Below are 19,556 nucleotides of genomic sequence, written 5' to 3'. Positions count from 1 at the left end.
AATTTAACATATAAAATGGACCTGTAGTTTCAGCTTTTTGCAGGTTAAACGGGCTAGCCTACCCAGGAGTGAAGATAGACAGTGGTGAGCACTGTGATCTTTCAGTTCTAGGCACACATTTAGGAAATGCTTACGACTCAGTTCATGGGCTACCTGCAGCCCAGCACTGTGCTTCAGACATGAGTCACGGTTCCAACTCTAGAGTTAGTTGAGAGAACAAAGGCTTTCTGCAGAGAACACAGTGAGTGGGGAGGTTCTGACGCAGGAAGTAGACACTTGGGAGTCTGAAAGAGGCTAATATGGCTCTGCACCCACAGAGGTGGCCCAGAGTGACGTGAATGGCAGCTTGAGAGGCAGGGAGGGGTGTACTGGATGTGGCCTGGTGGATCCAGGGAGGGGAACCTATGGACAGACTTTAAGCTCAGGAGAAACACAACCCAGTTTCTCTCTGAAGAACACTCTTGGCAGAGAGTGAAGGATGCGATGGACAGATGCCCACATGGATGGAGATACCGCTGAGGAAGCTGTTATCCGGCCAGGGATGGTGGCCTGATGTGGCTGGTGGTGGTAGAGAGAAGTTAGCAGATGAAAGAGATATGTCATAGGAGGCAGATGCAGTAGGATGTGGTGAGGAGTTTGCACTAGAGGTGAAGGAAAGGAAGGGGCCAAGGGTGACGCCAGAGCTGTCAGCAGGGACAGGGAACACTGATGCTCTGAAAGGGAAGAGAAAATGGGATTTTGGCCATGTCGCTGTAGAGGAATCAGCCACGTGTTTGGAGCACAGACATCTGGGCTACAGGCCTGCAATAGAGAATCAGCAGCTTAGAAATGATCACTGATCCCTGATCCCTGGGGCTGGGACTCGGGGCAGGAGCAGCCTAGGACTGGGCCTGGGGGACTGCACCATTTGAAGAACAGGGGGTGGAAGGCCAGTTGGCAAATGAGACCAAGATGAAGAATCAGAGAGGTAGGAAGGAAACCATAGGATGTGATGTCACTGAAGGGGAGACAAACGAGTGTTTGCAAATGGAGGGGTGGTCAGCTGCTCCAAACACTGCTGAGAGGACACATTTGAGAAGGACTAAAAAAAGTCCACCGCACTGGAGACACAGAGGTCACTGTTGACCTGAAAGAAGTGGAGGGACAGGAGAGTAAATCAAAGTGGAGCGGGTTGAGAAGTAAGTGGTGGATAAGAAAACAGAGGCAGCAAGCACAGATCTTGAGTCTGATGTGTCTGTGCAGAGAGGGGAGTCAGAGGGAAGAAGTGGGGTTGGTAGAGGTTTTCTATTTTCGTTTTTAAAGAGGGAAGAGAACAGAACATGTTTAGGTGTTGAGAAGAAAGCCTAGGAGAGGGGAAGAGAATGAAGACGCAGGAGAGAGAAAGGATGATCATTACATCCTCAGGACGGTGGGCAGGGATGGGATGGAGAACACAGCAGGTGGGTGGGACGGGCCTAGATGGGAGACCCCTCTGCACCTGGCATTGCTTGTGTGTGAATGCAGGGGCATTTGGGGGTTTGGTGACGGGAAGCTGTACAATGGCTGATGAAGGAGGTAAAGCCATCTGCTAAGAGAGGGGGGGAAATGAGGAGGAGGGATGGATCAGAGTGGAAAAAGCCACTGCAGATTAAAGGAAGGAAAGAACAAAGGAAGGAAAGAACTCACAAGGCTTTGGAAGGTCCATCTGAGGCGGAGAGGAGGGGGTCATACTTTCGTAGGGATACCAATGTGCCCAATTGTATGACTTTTCTCCAGCAGTGCTCAGTTGCCCAGATGTAGACACAAAGAGAGCAAACTCTGAAATCAAACTAGGTGGAACAGCCAAATCATCTACCATCACTGGTGCACACCAGGAATGATCCTCAGGAGTGTGTAGGCTGATGTTCTCGACAACAATAGCATCCCCTCCTAAGGGCATGATTCTCCCCAGTGCAAACACTCAAGGCATAATGACAAATATTTGCACAGCTCTGCTAAAATGGATAGCAAGATGTGTTCACTGGAGGGGCCCTCTGTCAGCCTGACCTTCTCTGACCTGCAAGGCTTTTGAGTTAGGGAGAGTATAAAGAAGAGGAACGCACGCAAGGGCTGTGCCAGCCACCAGGGTTTTAACTATGTGCATGAGCGCGTGTGTGTGTGTGTGTGTGTGTGTGTGTGTGCGCGCATGTATTAGAGTTATAAAAATAATCAAAGCCTATGATAGAACACTTCAAAACAACACCACTACTCTAAATAGCATGCTGTTAACCTTTCCAGCCCTTGTTTTCTAAATATGCATATATCTAGATAAGAGGTAGGCATTCAACTGCCCAGGGCCTGTTTTTGTAAGGTCACTGAGATAAGAATGGCTAATATGTTGTAAAGAAGGAGAAAGAGGAGAAACAGAATAAGAACAAGAAAAACAAGAATGAGATGAAGGAGCCAAAGAAGAAGAACAAGAATAATAATCCGCAACAAAGACTCTGTGGTCAGCAGAACCTGAAATATCTATTATCTGGACCTTTATAGAAAAAGATTGGCTGATCCTGGATCTACATGGTTAAAATAACCCATGCACAATTTTGAACCTTTGTCAAATGTATTATCATATAAACTTTCATCAATCCAGGATAGGCAACCTGGTTACCATTTCAGTGGCCACATGACCTTCCACTCCTCGGCAGCTGACATTTATGTCATTTCCAAGGCCTCACTGTTATCACTAAAACTGCACAAACACTTCTCTGCTCATGATGCTTTGTCCATAGTTTGCTTACTTATTTAAAATAGATTCCCTAAGATGGGAATGACTTGACCAAGGGGATTGGATTATGGCCTTTTGGGGCCCTGCAACAGCTTAACTGCTTTCTGAAATATCTAAGCCTCTGAAACTGACACAGGCCATATGCCAGTGTGCCCATTTCGTGACACATGCGGTGACACCGGGTATTAGTTATTCTTCAAAGATCTGCATAATCTGGACATTGTTTTCCAGAGCTAAAACTCAAAGTTTTGTAACAGGCTTCGGTATGAGAGATTGTTTTCTGACTGCCTTGGTTAGTCCACTTATCTCTGGGGAGACCCTCTATGTCCACACTGTAGCCCATTCAGCCCCTAAAATGCTCCCTGGACCCTCAGAAGACACAGGATCAGAGTGGCCCATGCTCTTGATCTGATAGTGTCACCGTTTTTGAAGTGTTTTGGTGGCAGCTGAACTAAATCTATTCTTTCTTGTTTCTACAAGCAAGTAAACAGTTTTAAAGAAGAAATTGCATTCTTCTAACCAGTCTGATTAGATTGACTACACTTGTAATCATTTTTCCCTTTACAACTATCCTATTGTTTACTGGCTGTCTCAAGAGCTGAAAAATTCTGCCAAGCACAGCAAAGCATGCCATGCAGAATGGTGGGCTTCAACCACACAGAAATGATAGCCACCCTCAGTCGCAGACCACCTGAGATGCACCTGACAGCATCTTATAGTTACCAACTTATTCCTACTGCTGAGATCAATCCCGTCACCCCTAAGCCATAGGTTTCCATGCAACTTTGTCGCTTACAGATTTCTTAATCTGAAGCAGAAGGGAGAATTACATCCCAACTGAAGGAGACTTCAGCCTCAATCAATTTGCTTCTTTTTTCTTTGAAGCTAGATATAACATTTTCTGGTTTCATCCCTAATAAAAGTGTGAGTAGAATTTTATGAAAGGCGTACCTTTTCAGAGCAATTTACTCCTCCCTGAAAGCAGTTAAAAAGACGCAATATATAAACTTACCATCAAAACACTGACAAAACAGCCAAGTATCAGGATTATTAAATTCTTAACACTAAACTACTTTTCTACCTGTGTGTGCATTTAAACAAAAAAGCAGAACAAATATACCCTTCCTTGCTGGTTTACTTTGTTCAGTTTAGGCATGTGGGCAAATAGGCTTTTCCATGGGTGGAGCTCTGTCCAATTTTGTCCAATTCTGGCAAACTCCCATGTCATTAGTTTTAAGGTTATTTTTAAGTCTCTGGTGCCCGCATTCATATTAATAAAGACTTGTACTATACTGGATCCTAAAGGCTTATGGGAAAGGCCTTGGAATCACAGCTCATAAGAAGTTTGATTAATTATTGTAGTGACTCGATGTTTTAAAAAAGCAAGTTAATGCATGTCACGTGCTCGTCAGCTTCTCCTGGTGTGGTACAAGTGACATAAGTAGAGAAACGAGTGCAGGTGGCTGAGATTTTGACTCTCCATTGCCAAAGGACTTGTGCCAAATCTTTACCATTGCCCTCGAGCCCTGTCACACTCTCTACTGCCGATTTTCAAACGGCTTATCGGAAAAGAGAATATCAACTTGAAACACACACAGCTTCCTCTCTGGGGAGCATTCAAAGCTTTTACCCCTGAGTCCTCGTTTACATTTCTGGCTCCATCTCCAGTCACACCCAGCTCATGCCCCCTATGCCTTGTCACATCCTGGTAAAGTTTTTTTCAAAAATACGAACTTGGATATGAATGTCCTTGAAACAAGCACAGTTGCTCCAGTCGACTACAGGCTTACCTTTTGCTGGTACTCACACCTGCTCTCATCACTAATTGAGGCTGCTTGTCTAAATCCCAAGGGTGCTGGGTTGGCAATCTCTGTTCTAAACCAAGTTTCTAGAGTTTCAAAGTGAACAAGCTAGCTGACCAGGTCAGTCCTCAGCAAGTATCTGGTGAATTAATGAATGGATGGATTGATGGATGGATGGATGGATGGATGTAGGGAAAAAACTATGGGAATCAAGAAAGCAAACCTGGAAATAATTCCCATGACAGCTGCTTTAAAGAGGAGCCCACCATATATACACAGTGTGTTTAAGCTTATCTGTCAAAGTGCAACTAATTTAGAGTTTTACTTTTTATGCTTGATGGATTTTCCCAAAACAAGGTAAATACAATCACCAAGACGCCTACACTGCTGGAACCCAGAGTGCTTGGCCAGAGGCCACAGGGTCCACGTGACACCAGAATCACCTGCTCTCCTCCTGCACTTCCACCCTGTACACGACAGAGAACAGCAAACACTCACACCATGAGGAAGACGCCTCCGGTGTTGGAGATGCAGCCTCGTCTGGTGGGGGTGGCATTCTGGTCATAGCCAAAGGTGCCACATAGTAAGCCCAGGTAAAAAAAAATCACGATGAGAGTCAGCAAACAGCAGGCAACCAAGCCACCCAGCCACCTGGTGAAGCAAGCACAGTGTTAGTACACATAAAAGAGGCGACACTGTCCTAACTCGAAAGCTGTCGGACCAGGGCTGGAGCAGCTGAGAGTGACACCTGCAATCGAACATCAGATTCCTCTGTGAACAAATTCCTCAGGGCGATACTGTCACGAAAAGAGCCCTTCCCACCCTAGTCCTCCAACCCAACCAACAAAAAACTTTAATTTTTATCTTGTTTGTGAAGCGCTCTTATCAATGTTCACTAAGCATTCCTTCCTTTCTTTGCTTTACTCCCATGAGGCTCAAAAGCAGGGCTCAACTTCTCCAAGGCTACTGATAAGAGTACCCCTTAGGACTTTTAAGTTCTTTCAAGGCTCCTGATGCTGTAAGAGCTTATCATAATGATGATGAGATATGGCTAGATCATGATAAGACAGCAGATAAAGAAACACCGAGTTCTTTCCCCAGGTCTTTCTCTAAAATGTTTTGCAGTTCCTGGAATATTTAGGGCGCATGGTGTTCTTTATTGAACCAGAAACTCTCTACATGGCAAATGCTTTGAATATTTTAGAACTTTATAAGCATCCTAAATCAAATGCCTGCAGAATGCAAATCTCAATTTCGTAATGGTCCTGTGAGACATTTCAGGATAATGGATCCTCAATTAGGTCTTACTGGCATTCCCGGAATGTACAATGCCCTTTTCCAGCAGCCAAGGAACATTCAAGGGTAGAAATGCTTCCCAATCTTTAAAATACTAAAATATAAAGAATTTACTTCTGCAACAAAAGCCACCACTAAAGCTTTTCATTCAATTAAGAGCAATCTCAATAATTATAATAATAGCCAACCGCACCCATTCTGTGGCATTTTGTTCCAGATACTGGGGACACAAAATTAAATAAGCCATGGAACCTGGCCTCAGAAATCTTTTACAGTCAATGCACGCCTCATCTGCTTAGATTTCTTTTTAAAATAAGCTTATAGTCTCAGGGCAGGGTGAAGTGAAAGGAAGGAGGAACCGACTCGTAAGCAGATAATTGTACCATTCTTTCCATGTGTGAAACTCTGACCTCTAATGAGATTGGAAGTTCACTGAGAAAAGTTGGGTCTTATGTTTCTCCTGACACCTGCTGGTGTGGCCTAGCCCCATGGGGGGAAAACAGCTTGTTGATTACAAGGCAATAATTGCTAGCCTAGGCAGACGAGGGTTGAAACCCACCTGTGCCGTGTTGCTGCTGGCCTTAAGTAAGTCACTTCACCTCCCTGAGCCTCAATTCCCTTGTCTATGAAACAGGGTTATAAACAGAACACAACCCAGGGGGTTTTTGTGAGTATCAGGCGAGATGCCTTGCGTAGAGCACTTGATGGGCACGCTGTAGCTGTTCCCGAATGCCAGCATTTGGACAATATTCTTTTCTTCATTGGTTTATAAAATAAATATGTAGAGGTTGGTTCTTACAGAAAGAGCATCCGAGAAACCAGCAAATTTTTCGAAGAGCTCAGGTAAGCAGCTGTTGTTCCCAGCGGCTGCGGCCTCATTAGAAACTGCTGGTGGTGGCTTTGGCCCTGGGAGATGGTGGTGGACATCTCAGACAGAGTGCTGGGGAGGACAGCACTTAGACTGGAGGTATTTAGAGGATCATGTGAGATGTGAGATGCACTCTGCCCTCTGAAAGCCTCAGCCCCATGGCCTCCTCTGGAACCGTTCATACGGCCCATATCTATGGAGATTCTGGAGAATTTCATTCCTATATGGGTTTTTCTCATGCAAGAGCACAAGATAAATAATAAAATTATCCAAATGCCCTTCTTAGTTACTTCTAAGCTTTAAAATTCTCTTACATGCCTTAGACAACTATAACTAAGATTCTAGAAGCCACTAATAACATCAAAATTGCAAACTATTGAATATTTGTCTCAAGAACTTTCAGTCTTCAAATTAGAAAAAAAAAGATAGAATGCTTCATGAATTTATGTGCCATCCTTGTGCATGTTATTCTCTGTGTAGTTCTAATTTTAGTATATGTGCTGACAAAGCCAACACTTTAACTTTTTAAATAACGTAAACTACGGTTAACACTTACCAGGTTATGGCTTCTTTGTACAATTTGCTCTCATAAGATTATCCTGGTTCTAAATTCGAATTTTTACCCCACTCCATAGCAACCACCACCCTCCCAGCTGAGCAGCTCAGCGGGGACTCTCACCTGTATGAATCATATTCTTCCAACGTGGGCAAACTGCGGTGGATGTAAGTTTCAGTGCTGTTAATGTAATCCATGAAATTTGACAGCTTATCCTGAATAGGAATCTGTTTGCTTATATTACCGATATTAGAACCAATGGAATTCAAGGTACTTTTGATACCTGAAAACAAAGATACCTCAGTTATGTATTTTCAAACCCAGAGGAAACAGAAACTTCGTTTTGGAACCTAACTGAAAAGTTTGAAGCACTTTAGTTTTTCCCATGTTATGTATGTATTTAAAATACAAAAAGGTTCTAGAACAAGCATGAATGTAGCCAAGACCATCAAAACGCAATCACTTAACAAAACAGCAAGCTATGAGTGCTGACTTTAATGATATGGTGCTGAATCAAGCCAGAGTTTTCTTCTTTTACTTACTCCAGTAAAAAAAAAACAAAAACATGAGGTGATTGAAATGTATGGTATGCCTACCATGGGCCAGGCACTTTTACAAGGGTTAACTCATTTATTGCACTGAGGTAGATATTCTTAATCCCATTTTGCTAATAGTGACCCTGAGGCTCATAGCAGTTAAATTACTTGCCCCTAGGTCTCTTTTTCAGAAAGCACTAGAAACGGGATTTGAAACTCAGGTGTATCTAACTCTAAAGCTTCTGTGAAATGATTTTGGAAAGAAAAACTAATAATATAATAATTTCATCCACTTCAGAAATGGCATTCAGAAACATAGTGATTCTCTAGGACTGAATTTTTGAACAAGCGGCCCCAGGTGATATTTTTGATAAAAGTTTATTTGACTCATACAAATTGAGACTTATTAAAGAAGTGTATCTGTGTCTCTTATATTCCTAAGCAATAGTATTCCCAGTGGCCAGTTTTTATTAATACCCATCCTGATCTTTCAGAGAGGAGACAATTTCTGGTTTTCTGGAAAGTGTCTGTCCATCCTGACGTTGGTCCTGGGATCAAAGCTGTGAGGGGTGAGGGGTGTCACCTGGCCCAGTGCTCACACAGCTCTGAAGTGGCCTTATCCACAGTAATTCTTGACATGGACATACTAAGAACACACTAATCAGTTAAAAATCCACTGATGCTGAAAGGGAGATTTCTAGGATTTTGAGATGTGGTGTGTAGACTCCCCATCTCCTATGAACAGTCCCCTAAACCTAGAATGGAGCCCCTTCTGCTTCTCAGGCTGTCCCGCCCTCTCACATGACCCCGCTTTCCACCTGTGCAGCTTTGGTGACTCTGCATGTGGCTGGTGCCCTCTCTCAGTAAATACTACTGCAGGCCTCCATTTAGATGTCACTTCCTCCAGAAACCCTTCCCCACCCGCTCCCCACCTCAGTCCCCTTGCATGTACCTTGTTGTGTTACCAGAGTGGGGTAAATGGCATCTGTATACACGCTCAGCTGAACGGTAGGCAGGGGTCATGCCTTACTCACCTGCCATCCGCAGAGCCCAGCAGAGCCTGGCACACAGTAGGCACTTAAAACATGTGTGCAGAGTAGGACCAAAGGATCAAGACATGAGAGGTAAGGGTTTTTATTTGTTTTGGAAGGACATGAAAACAAACAACTGACATTCAGGCTGCTGGAGTGGCACTCGCTCAGACCTGGGAAAACTCTGGCTTGTGTTCAGGCAACGACACCATGTGCAATGGGCCTCGCTCACACGTACTGCACACCTTGCTCTGCCAGACTTACAAGGGAGGGCTGCACGTATAGGCAGAAGAAGTCCCGAAAGGAGAAACAAAGAGAGTAAACACAGAGATTAGTAAGAGGGTGGCTGCCAGACGCACAGCGTGTTAGCCTCCAGATGCTAGCCTAGGAAAGCATGAGCGTTATCCTTAATACCTTAATATTTTAAAGTAGAATCTTAGACTAGACAAAAGAGAACCCACAAAACATCTAAAGCACTAGATAGTAGGATACAATATTTTTCACCCAAAGTCCTACTGTGTTGAAAGAATGCCATTAGGAAAAGAAAGAATCAAATACCTCTAACAACATTTTAAAACCATTTGGTCAACAGATAAAAAGAAGCAGAGAGATGATTTTTCTTTTTAAAAAAAGAGAAGATAGTCTTAGATTGGTTCAGAGATTTCTTCTCTTAGCAAATAACCCAGGTTTATCCCCAATCCTGCACAAAGAACTGTTTATGCTGCATTCTTTCCCTGTACATTCGCCCCAAATAGCATCACCTGAATACATTGTGACTCAGTCATTTACGGGCAGGAGAATTCTCCCAACATCAATTCTGTCTCTCCAAAACCGTAAGACACCTAGACGGCAGATGAATACCTTCCTAAATAGACAAAATAAGTCCTTATGCCTAGTATTCCTTAAAAAAAAAATTTAAGTTCTTTTAGAAAATATAATAATCTACAGTTTTTCCCTCAGTGAGAAAAATCAGAATGTGACCTTCCAAACTATAGCTTTTGGGAGCTCGGACAGCTCACGATGAAGGCTCGTCTTGACAGCACGGCCCTCCAGCACGCAGCTTCCGGCCAGCTGCTAATCAGTGTCCAACAGAAGGATTATTACTTTTTTAAATCCACTTCACTATGTGAAGCTGGCACAATTGAAAAGCTCTGATATTTGTTTAGTTTTCCAGGTTTTAGTGAGAGAATACTTTTTTAAGAGGGAAAAAGAACAATAAAATTCTTAACAATACATTTCTTCATACTAACCAGCCAATTCTTAAGAAGGAGAGGTACAAAATTACTTCAAACTGTGAATCTCACCTGATATCAGGTCCGTGGTTTGGTTTTGCACCATCTCAGGTATATCATTAAAGGATTTATAGCCCTAAAAAATAGTTCAAAATAAATTGATATACATAGTAAGTACAAGGGCAGTTAACTAGTACTCACTTTTCAGCTTACTATGCAGTAGAAAAACAAAAATGTAACGTTCATCTTAAGGCTGAAATTATTATATGGTCATTAAAAATGTAAAAACTAAATTCTCCTTTAGAGAGGACTTTCTTTAAATTATATCCATCAAAGATCACGTTAAAAGTTTTTAATTTTTAACTTTTAACTCATGTTAAAAATTTGAATGTATCTATATCAGTGTTTCTCAATTAGGGGCAATTTTGCCCCCCAGGGGACATTTGGCAGTGTCTGGAGACATCTGTGTTATCACAATTGTGGGAGAGCTACTGGCATTATGTGGAAAGGAGCCAGAAATGCTCATAAATATCCTACAATGCACAGGACAGCCCCCACAACAAAGAATTATCCAGCCCAAAGTGTCAGTAGTGCTGAGATTAAGAAACTCTGATCTGTATAAGGTACGATGTGCTGATACAAAGTGAATTTCTAAGAAAAGAATCATTTTCCAATGCAATTCCAAAATTAAATTGGAGATCGAGTCTCACAGAAAACAATAACGTCTTAAAACACAAGCTTATAGAGACTACAAATTGCAGGGAGGCTAAAATGAAAACAGAAACAGCCAGGGTGACCTGTATCACTTATTGCTAAATCCATGACAGGCAGACATCATCGTTTCTGAGTAACTCTATGAAACATCCCGCCTCTCCTCTGGCAGGGGTTTAATTTCGTGTTTCTTAACCATCTGCTGGTGTACTTAGCCATCTGCTAGGGAACACCACAGCAATTACAACCTGTTATGAAGTGAATGTCTGTGTCTGGGAGTATGTTGAAATCCTAACCCCCAAAGTGATGGTTATTTGAGGGGGGGCAGCGCTTTGGGAGGTGATTAAGTCATGAGAGTGGAGCCCTCATGAATGGGATTATTGCCTTATAAAAGGAGCCCCGAGGGTTCTCTCCACCATGTGAGGACACAATGAGAAAATGGCTGTCCCGGAGGGGTCTCTCACCAGAACCAGACCCTGCTGGCACCTGATCTCGGACTATGGGCCGTCAGAACTGTGGGAAATAAATTTCTGTTGCTTGTAAGCCACGTAGTCTACAGTATTCTTTTACAGCAGTCCAATCTAAGTCACAAACTTTATAAGACTGATGGTGCCAGCAAGTTTCGACTTTAGCCTAGCAACATGGAAGCCATAAAAGAACACCATGACTTCGGTTTCCTCAAAGGTGACTCAGCTACCCAGCACACCAGTGCTTGTGTTGCTTTTCTGTACATCTGACCCCTCTACATTTATCTGTGTTTGGACCTGTTGAGGTCACCCGTTTTAAGAGGTTTTATGCCTGGAAGCGGACTAACAGATCTTCTGGTTCAATTCCTTCATTTAACAAACGAGGTGATACCAGAGTGGGAAGACCAAGAGTTTCCAATGACTTGTTTAAGGAGACAATTTGTCAGTATATGTAAATGAGTGTTCAACAGATATTTGATGAATTCTTTATACCAACGCTAAAGACATAAAGTCAAGAATAAAACTATTCTCCCCCTTTCCTACAGGCCCACGGCACTCTTAGTGAATCATAATCTATATAGAAATACTTATTGTGCACTCAATGTATTAGCTGAATAAAGAGCAACAATTGGCAGGCTATTGGGGAAATCATCTGTATTCCAGATCAATAGGTCCTTCCCTTTTTAGGGTTTACAGTCAATGAGACAATCGAGACTTTAAAGCAATAATTACAGTTAATGAGATACTTAACGCAGAATCTAAGAATGTAAGACTGTATTAAAAAGGACTTTGACCTGGTCTAGATGCCCAGGAAAGGCCTCATTAAGAAAGTGATACATAAAGCTCAAAGCAGCTAGTACCTCGTAGCCTAAGTTGCTGGACAAAGGAGGGGGAAAGAGATGAGAGGGCTAGGCACAGTGCACAGCATATGCAAATGCGCAGAAGTGGAAAGAGACAAAACCAACATGGTTGACTCATAGGTGCAGTGGAAGAGCATCTGGTACAGAACCATTATGGGGTCCAGCACCACACCCATCAAATTCTGAGCACAGGAAGGTGAGATCATGCTTTTCTCTTTACCTCTTATGGTCCTAGTTTGGTGCTTTGCACATAATAGATGCTTAATAAAAACGTCTTGAATTGAAATGACTAAATTATCTGGAAGATAACAGTTATCACCCATCTTGGCAACTCCTCTCCAGCATTTCACTGCTTTTTTTGCTGTTACCTATTTTCTTATGTACTAGTCTATTCTTTAAAATGATATAAAATAAGCCACTGTATTTTTTCCAAAAAACATACCTTTTGGACCTGGCTGGACAAATTTGTTCGAAGAATATTGTTAACTCTATCAATGTGCTCATCCAAAGATGGAAGCTGAAAATTTATAAAACAAAATATAAGCCAAGGTGGTTACTCCCAAAATTATGTCATAAAAAAGAATCATCTGACATCGAGGTCCCAAAGTCTCTATATTATAAGGTATGATCTAAACTTCTCTTGAACAATAGAGTATCATTTGGGGAAAGCACATTCAGCTCAAAATGGCCTCTACAAGCACCAATTTTTAGATGTTTGGAAATTTCATGCTACAGTAAGCTAAAAGTGAAGGAAAGAAATTGAACACAGATTGAATATGTGTGAATTCAAAATTTCAGGTACTGAATATTGTCAAATAAAATCGTAAACAGCCTTTTTAAAAACACTTTTAAAAGTAATAGTCTGTGGTTATATTGGTGAGTGTCTGGAATAAATTTTTCATTTACTGTATCATAGGTGGAGTTAAAATGTCCTCTCTATCTCTTACCAATACTAGGACAAATATCATAGGTCTCCTGACATGATGGACTGCGAAAGACACGGTATCATCTTTGCGATATTTCTGACAAATATGCACAACACAAATCTAATCATGAGGGAACATAAGACAAACCTAAATCGAAGCTCATTCTATAAAATAAATGGTCTATCATCTTCAAAAATCTCAATGTCACAAAAGAAAAAGACTGAGAAACTGTTCCAGATTAAAGGAACAAAGAGATATGACAAATACAGACCATGTCTGCTCTTGGACTGGACCTCAGATGGGAAAATGAAACAACAGTCATAGAGGGCATCTTTAGAAAAATCGGCAAAATTTGAATATAAACTGTGGATTAGATGGTAGTTTTGGGTCAATGTTATATGACCTAATTTTGATAACTGCATAAAGATTATGTAAAGTTAGGAAATGCACTGAAATATTTAGGGGTAAAAGGGCATAACATCTGCAACTTACCTACAAATGATGGAGAAAAGAACAAAATGTATAGCATTTTATGCACACATATGATAATAGTAATAGATGATAGATACATAAATAAACAGACAAAATGATATGATTAAGCAAATGGAGCAAAATGTTGACAACTGGTGAATTTGGAGTAAAGGGTGTAGACAGGGGTTCCTTGTACCAATCTTGTAAATTTTCTGCATGTTTAAAAGGACATCGAGGGGGCCGGCCCAGTGGCACAGTGGTTAAATGTGCACATACGCCATGCTGTGGCAGGCATCCCACACATAACGTAGAGGAAGATGGGCATGGATGTTAGCTCAGGGCCAGTCTTCCTCAAAACAAAAACAACAATAAAAGGACATCAAAATGAAAAGTTACCCCAAAAAGGACTTGATCTCAAACAATTTAAATGCAAGTATAGATCCCAGGCTCTAAAAAACCGTTCAGTGACAATAAAAGTGATTGCAGTAGATATGCAGACACAGACATTGAATGTGAAATGTTTAAATAAAGTTGATTCATGAAATTTGAAAGTGAGAAAAATATACCTATATTAAAATATTGTTTTACGTAAAATTTGGTGTGTATATGTATCCCTATCTTGATAAATTAAAAATCATGAGTAGACATGATTATTTTATCTACATCCTTGAACTTTATATATTCACTTTGCTCCAGATTCTTTTTTTCTAATCTTCTCTTTGGGAAAATGGAGAATTACCTTATATTTAGGCATAGGTGGTTAATATACTAGGCATATGATTTTAAAATACATTCTAATTTTTAAAGGGAATGCTTCCTTTTTTTTTTTTTTTTTTGGTGAGGAAGATTTGCCATGAGCTAACATCCATTGCTAATCTTCCTCTTTTTTATTTCACTTGAGGAAGATTAGCCCTGAGCTACCTTCTGTGCCAATCTTTCCTCTACTTTGTATGTGGGACGCCTCCACAGCATGGCTGATGCATGGAGTAGGTCCACACACGGGATCTGAAACCACAAACCCAGACCACCTAAGCGGAGTGCACAGAACTTTAACAACCAGACCACAGGGCCGTCCCCGCTTTTTTGTTTTTAAAGCTGAATTCGTTCCAAAATGTTTCATCAAATCAATCACAGAGAACTCTCAAGCAGGGGTTTCCTGTTGTCCCTTCTCTCCTGCTGGGGCCATTCCAATGTGGCCATCAGATGACCAGGAAGGCAGACAGAGACGCAGGCCACTGTGCACCTGACAGGGGTACCCATGCTTAGCCCTGCCCAGCTGTCCCAAAGACCCTGCCCCGAAACAAGGTGACCCCCCTCACCTGCCCCAAGTTGTTGTTGTAATCCAGCTGGCTTAGAGACGTTCTGATGTCGTTGCAAGTGGCAGCTGCCGGAGGTACAGTGCACACGGGGTCATTGAGTGATTGCTCGAGGTCCCCTTTAACTGTACTCAGGCTGGTGTTAAGTTGTGCGGTTGACTTTTTCAGCTGGTCTAAGGTACTGTTCACATTCAAAAGGACTTCTTTGGTCTCTTTGATTGCTGTAAGAACACAGTTAGGGTGAGAATAGATGCCCCCACTAGGTCGGCAATGGCAGCTTTCTTCTTATCTTCAATAGGGCCCTAAAGAAACTTGAGAGGAACTTGTAGATGACATTGGAAGGCAACCAGAGCAGCCTGCTGGGAGGGACATCAGAGTGGGGAATGCAGGGACAGTGCTGGCCCCCTCTGCCAGCTACTCCAACCAGCTCAGCTTTCCTGCTTGGGGGCTCTTGCAAACAAGAAGCAGGGTGAGCACCAACCCAGGACCATGATGGGGACACCTGGGCAGTGTTAACTGACCAGCATTGGAGCAGCAGCCCAGGAAAAGGTGCCGCGGTCCCAGCATTGCCCAGCCTTGAAGAGGCCAGACCAGACAATCCCAAGCAGTTTGAATCCACAGAAAACCGATCACCCCCACACATATTTAGCTATGGATATTCAGAGAGCTGGAATTAAACACAGAGCGATGGTCAGGAGCACGCTTTTGGATTCAGCGGGTGGAGATCTCAGCTTCGACACTCGCTGTGCAACCAGAAGTCAATTCCTGAACATTCTTCAGCAACTTCTTTCATCTGAAAATGGTGAAGCATCACCATGTTCATCATGAAATGTGGGGATTAGAACAATCAGATTGAAACTCCTCAACGGCAGTGAGTCTGTCTGTTTTATTTTGGGAGCCCCACAGCCTAGGACATCCTTATACTAGGAAATCCCTAACAATTGTTTGCTATCCTGATTTCGCTGGGGTGTAGAGCTCCGTGTTCATGACTAGGGAGGTAGCAGATTACAATCCTTTTCCACAGTGACTTAAAGCCACAGCAGTAAAAGATGTGGAATTTAAATTAGGGGGTGCTGCTTTCCTTCTAAGCAAGTCAGTCTTCCAGGCTCACAAAACAGAGGGCGGAGCATCAAGCCACAACTGGGAAAAGTGTGAATTCCCTTAAAAACTGGTTTCCCCAACTTTCCCTGGCAACCACATAAAACTTGAGTGCTAAAACTACACACACACACACACACACACGCACTTTTATGCTTCCATGTGGTGGAATCTCACCATAAGAAGTCGCAGGTCTCAGCCCAGTTCCTCTCCTACCTTGTTACAGCACCTTTCGTAAACTCTTCCAGCTCTCAGGACCTCCGTCTCCTCATCTGTCTCATCTGCAAATTAGGAAGCTGGCTGGGTCATCTCCTCGTTCCCAGCAGAGTCTGTGATGCTAGGCTGTGTCCTAGCAGGTTTGCTCCCAGGAGATGGCACCACCCATCTTAAGCAGATCTGATCTGGCAACAGCTATGCCTGTCATCCAAGACGATGCTACAACCTAGCTTTGATGATTTGCTCTGAGCCCTGGGGAAGCTCCCAGGATCAGACGACGTGACCCATGGACCCAAATTCTATCACCTTATCTGGATAAAAAATCCAAAGTCTGCTTCAAACAATCTTTTCCCTTGAATTTTGGTCCAGTCATATCTTAACAGCATTTGAGACTATAATAATATTTAAGACTTTATTGAAGAGTCGCTTTGGGCCTCAGTTTCTCATCTCTTCCATCTACCTCCCAGGATTATCAGCAAAGCATGGACCAAGTTCCAAGCTCATGTTAAAGCCTCAATAAATATCTAACATGGCAAAACAAGAAACAAAGAACACAATTGCAACTAGAAACAAACAGCAGAATGCAGAACAACATGCCAAAATATACCCCACAACACACAGCTCGCAACACACATCCTCACACACAGAATGCAGAAGAGCATGCCAAAATATGCTTCACACCACACACCTCACATTTTAATGTTGTGTGGTTTATCTCTCATAGCCTTTTCCACTTTGAGCTCAAGACAAGTTATTTTAAGGGATGAAACAAACAACAACAACAAAGAATGACGGATGATAAAATAAATTGACGGTCCAGAAAATGTGTATATTTAGGCAATGTCTATAGACATTCTGGTTTATGGGTACTATTCTCTCATGTTCCAGGAAGGACCCAGAGACAATAAATACATATTTTTTTCCAAAGTCTTCAAAGCATTTTATATCTATAAAATATCTACTGGGTTATAATTCTGGGAGTCACTCCAGACCTACCAAGATCACGTATATATGTATCTGAAGTGAGCAGAAAGATATTTCAGATTCTCAATTTTAGTTACTTAACATTTCCCAACTCATAGCACACGGTTCCCTTGTAGGTCCTGACCTGCAGCTCAAATACGATTTGCACAAATCGATTTGCATGGTTCTGCTCTTTCCAAAGGCCACAAAACACAGAAGGCTGCAAAGAATTTTTAGCAAAAAGTTTGCCCAAGCAGCTTATTAAGCACATTTTAAGAAGCTCTGGCAACAGCAGAAGCTGAACTTAAACTTATTCAGGCTGACTTTGAAAAAAAATAGAGTTTTAATACTAATACAGGAAGCACTGATGAGAAAAATAAAATCTGTTTTAAGTGCCTTTAATCCAAAGAGAATTATAATTCAAGCATTAAAAATTGGGCAAACCATGGGACAAACGGTAAGGTCCACACCAACCACATTGCACTGTTCATGTACTTTTTGCACAGCCTTTACCTTTACAGAATGTGGGAGCTGGAAGAGATGCTGACAGACCAGTATTCCCAGTGCACGCACTCCCCAGGGATCTGCCTGCGGGGATGCCTGGCATCACCCCGCGGCCACACCAGCACTTGGACTCCAGACTGGTAACTCCTCCTCCAGAAGATGCTGCTTACTGTAGATGGCATGGAGCCCCTACCTCTCCACACTCCCAAAGGGACCCAAATGCCACCCAGTAAGGTCCAGGCAGCACAGGCTACAGTCAGACCGGGGTTTGAATTCCAACTCCACCACTTCCCAGCTACCTGATCTTGGATGAGTTACATGATCTCTGAGCCTCCTTGTCATGAGTTGGTAAAATGAAGGTGACCATACCCACCCCACAGAGTCGTCGTGAGTATTGACTAATATGATGCAGGAAAAGCAGCTGGTACATAGCATTAGCCCCAGGCAGGCCCTCAACACTCAAAAGCTCTCTAAACATTAGTTTATGGCTAACCACTTCTACAAATACTCGCAGTGAACTTTGTTGGCTGACATCTCAGAAACCATGTCACCCCTCTCCCACCTTGCAGCAGACCTGTGTTTGGGCAACATGAGTCCCACACTCAGCTTAAGGAGTGGGCCCTGACTGCCCCAGCCAGCCAATTTCCCCTGTATAGCACTGGTTCAGAGGTGGCCATGGGACCTCAGATGGTCCTATAGGAGGGAAATCTGGGTGAGGAGGAGGAGCAATGTGGCTGGAGTTAGTTCTCTTTCAACTCCAAGGCGAGTTCACATCAGAATGATGCAGACATTGTAGAGAACAGCTAAAAGGAAAAAAATCTCGCCACTAGATCAAGCCTCACCTGAAGCTAGTGACAGTTACATAAGCCAATAATCCACTAAGCTGAAAGCCAGAGATAGATATATTTTCTGTTTGTATCAGATAAATGACATATAATTACTCAAGAGATATTTATAAGAGAATAAGAGAGGTGACTGGACGTTAGCTCAGCGACAATCTTCCTCAAGCAAAAGAGGTTAGCTCAGGGCCAATTTTCTTCACAAAAAAAGAGAGAGAAAGAGAGAGAGAGAGAAAGAGAGAGAGAGAGGAGACTGGAGAGATTTGATTGTAAAGGCCACAGAGCCAGCCCAAATCATTATTAACTGTTTGGTGAAGTACACTTGAAGCTATAAGGAGAGGACCTAGAGGGGAATCAGCAAGAGCGATGCCGGAGACAGTGGAAAGTGAAGGTTTGGCTTGTTCACATGGTTATCGGACACGAGAGATGAAGTCTCAAGGTGAAAGAATGAGGAGCCACCAGGCACCCAACCCTTTTCATAGTTCTGTTCCTGCCAGTTAGGTAATATTTCCTGCTAAGACACAGGACGGGCTGAGGGGGGTGGCGGAGGGAGGAGGTGAACGACAGTGGAAGGAAAACTCGGGGAAAAGTCCTGGCTTCATCCTCATTTCTGCAGGAGAAACACTCAAATAGCAAGTGACAAAATAATCACTAAAGACTATTCATTCAACGTCAATGGCAACCCAGGGCACCTCTATTTCCCGTGTGATCTGGTTACGTGGTTCAACCTGAACTGTCTGAGGTGAGGTCAAGGGTTCCTAAACTGGAGTCTGTGGGTAGAATTGAAAGGGAGCTGTAAGTTGGGATAGGAAAAACACAACCCTCATGTCTCTATTTCCACTAGCCTCTACTTAACTTTGATTCTATTATGAAAGTAGACAGTGGGCCTCTGTCAGTGCCTGTAACTGTCACCAAAGAAATCAACATTTTCACTTAACATTCAGTTGTTGTCAATATCTGGCAATACTGTGTCTGCCCATCACAACTCTGAAATTGTGGTGGTTATCAGACCCTCCACCAGATGACATCAGTTAATGGGCGTCATAAAGCAGCATATGTTACCACATCGCAGATTCACTGTCTTAATATTTGGTATTTCAATCCAATTGGTCTCTTTTGTG

At 42.7% G+C, this 19,556-nt stretch overlaps 1 protein-coding gene and 1 pseudogene across 11 annotated transcripts in view; both read right to left on the bottom strand.

Moving 5' to 3' along the window:
- The window catches only part of PROM1 (prominin 1), a 147,719-nt gene that overhangs the window by 17,745 nt on the left and 110,418 nt on the right, over nt 1–19,556 (bottom strand). For all 11 annotated transcript variants that reach the window (XM_046657482.1, XM_046657481.1, XM_046657476.1 and 8 more), the window contains 5 exons: nt 14,819–15,036; nt 12,545–12,619; nt 10,137–10,200; nt 7,389–7,548; nt 5,044–5,196 (listed from right to left, as the gene is read on the bottom strand). In XM_046657482.1, coding sequence (XP_046513438.1) covers nt 5,044–5,196; nt 7,389–7,548; nt 10,137–10,200; nt 12,545–12,619; nt 14,819–15,036 — 670 coding nt within the window. The remainder of the gene's footprint in view (nt 1–5,043; nt 5,197–7,388; nt 7,549–10,136; nt 10,201–12,544; nt 12,620–14,818; nt 15,037–19,556) is intronic.
- Nucleotides 7,129–7,225, bottom strand: LOC124237706 (uncharacterized; annotated as a pseudogene).

This window comes from Equus quagga, chromosome 3, assembly GCF_021613505.1.
Source record: "Equus quagga isolate Etosha38 chromosome 3, UCLA_HA_Equagga_1.0, whole genome shotgun sequence".
Classification (NCBI taxonomy): Eukaryota; Metazoa; Chordata; class Mammalia; order Perissodactyla; family Equidae; genus Equus; species Equus quagga.
Note: the sequence above shows the minus strand (reverse complement) of the source record. Positions and strands in the feature narration are given on the sequence as shown.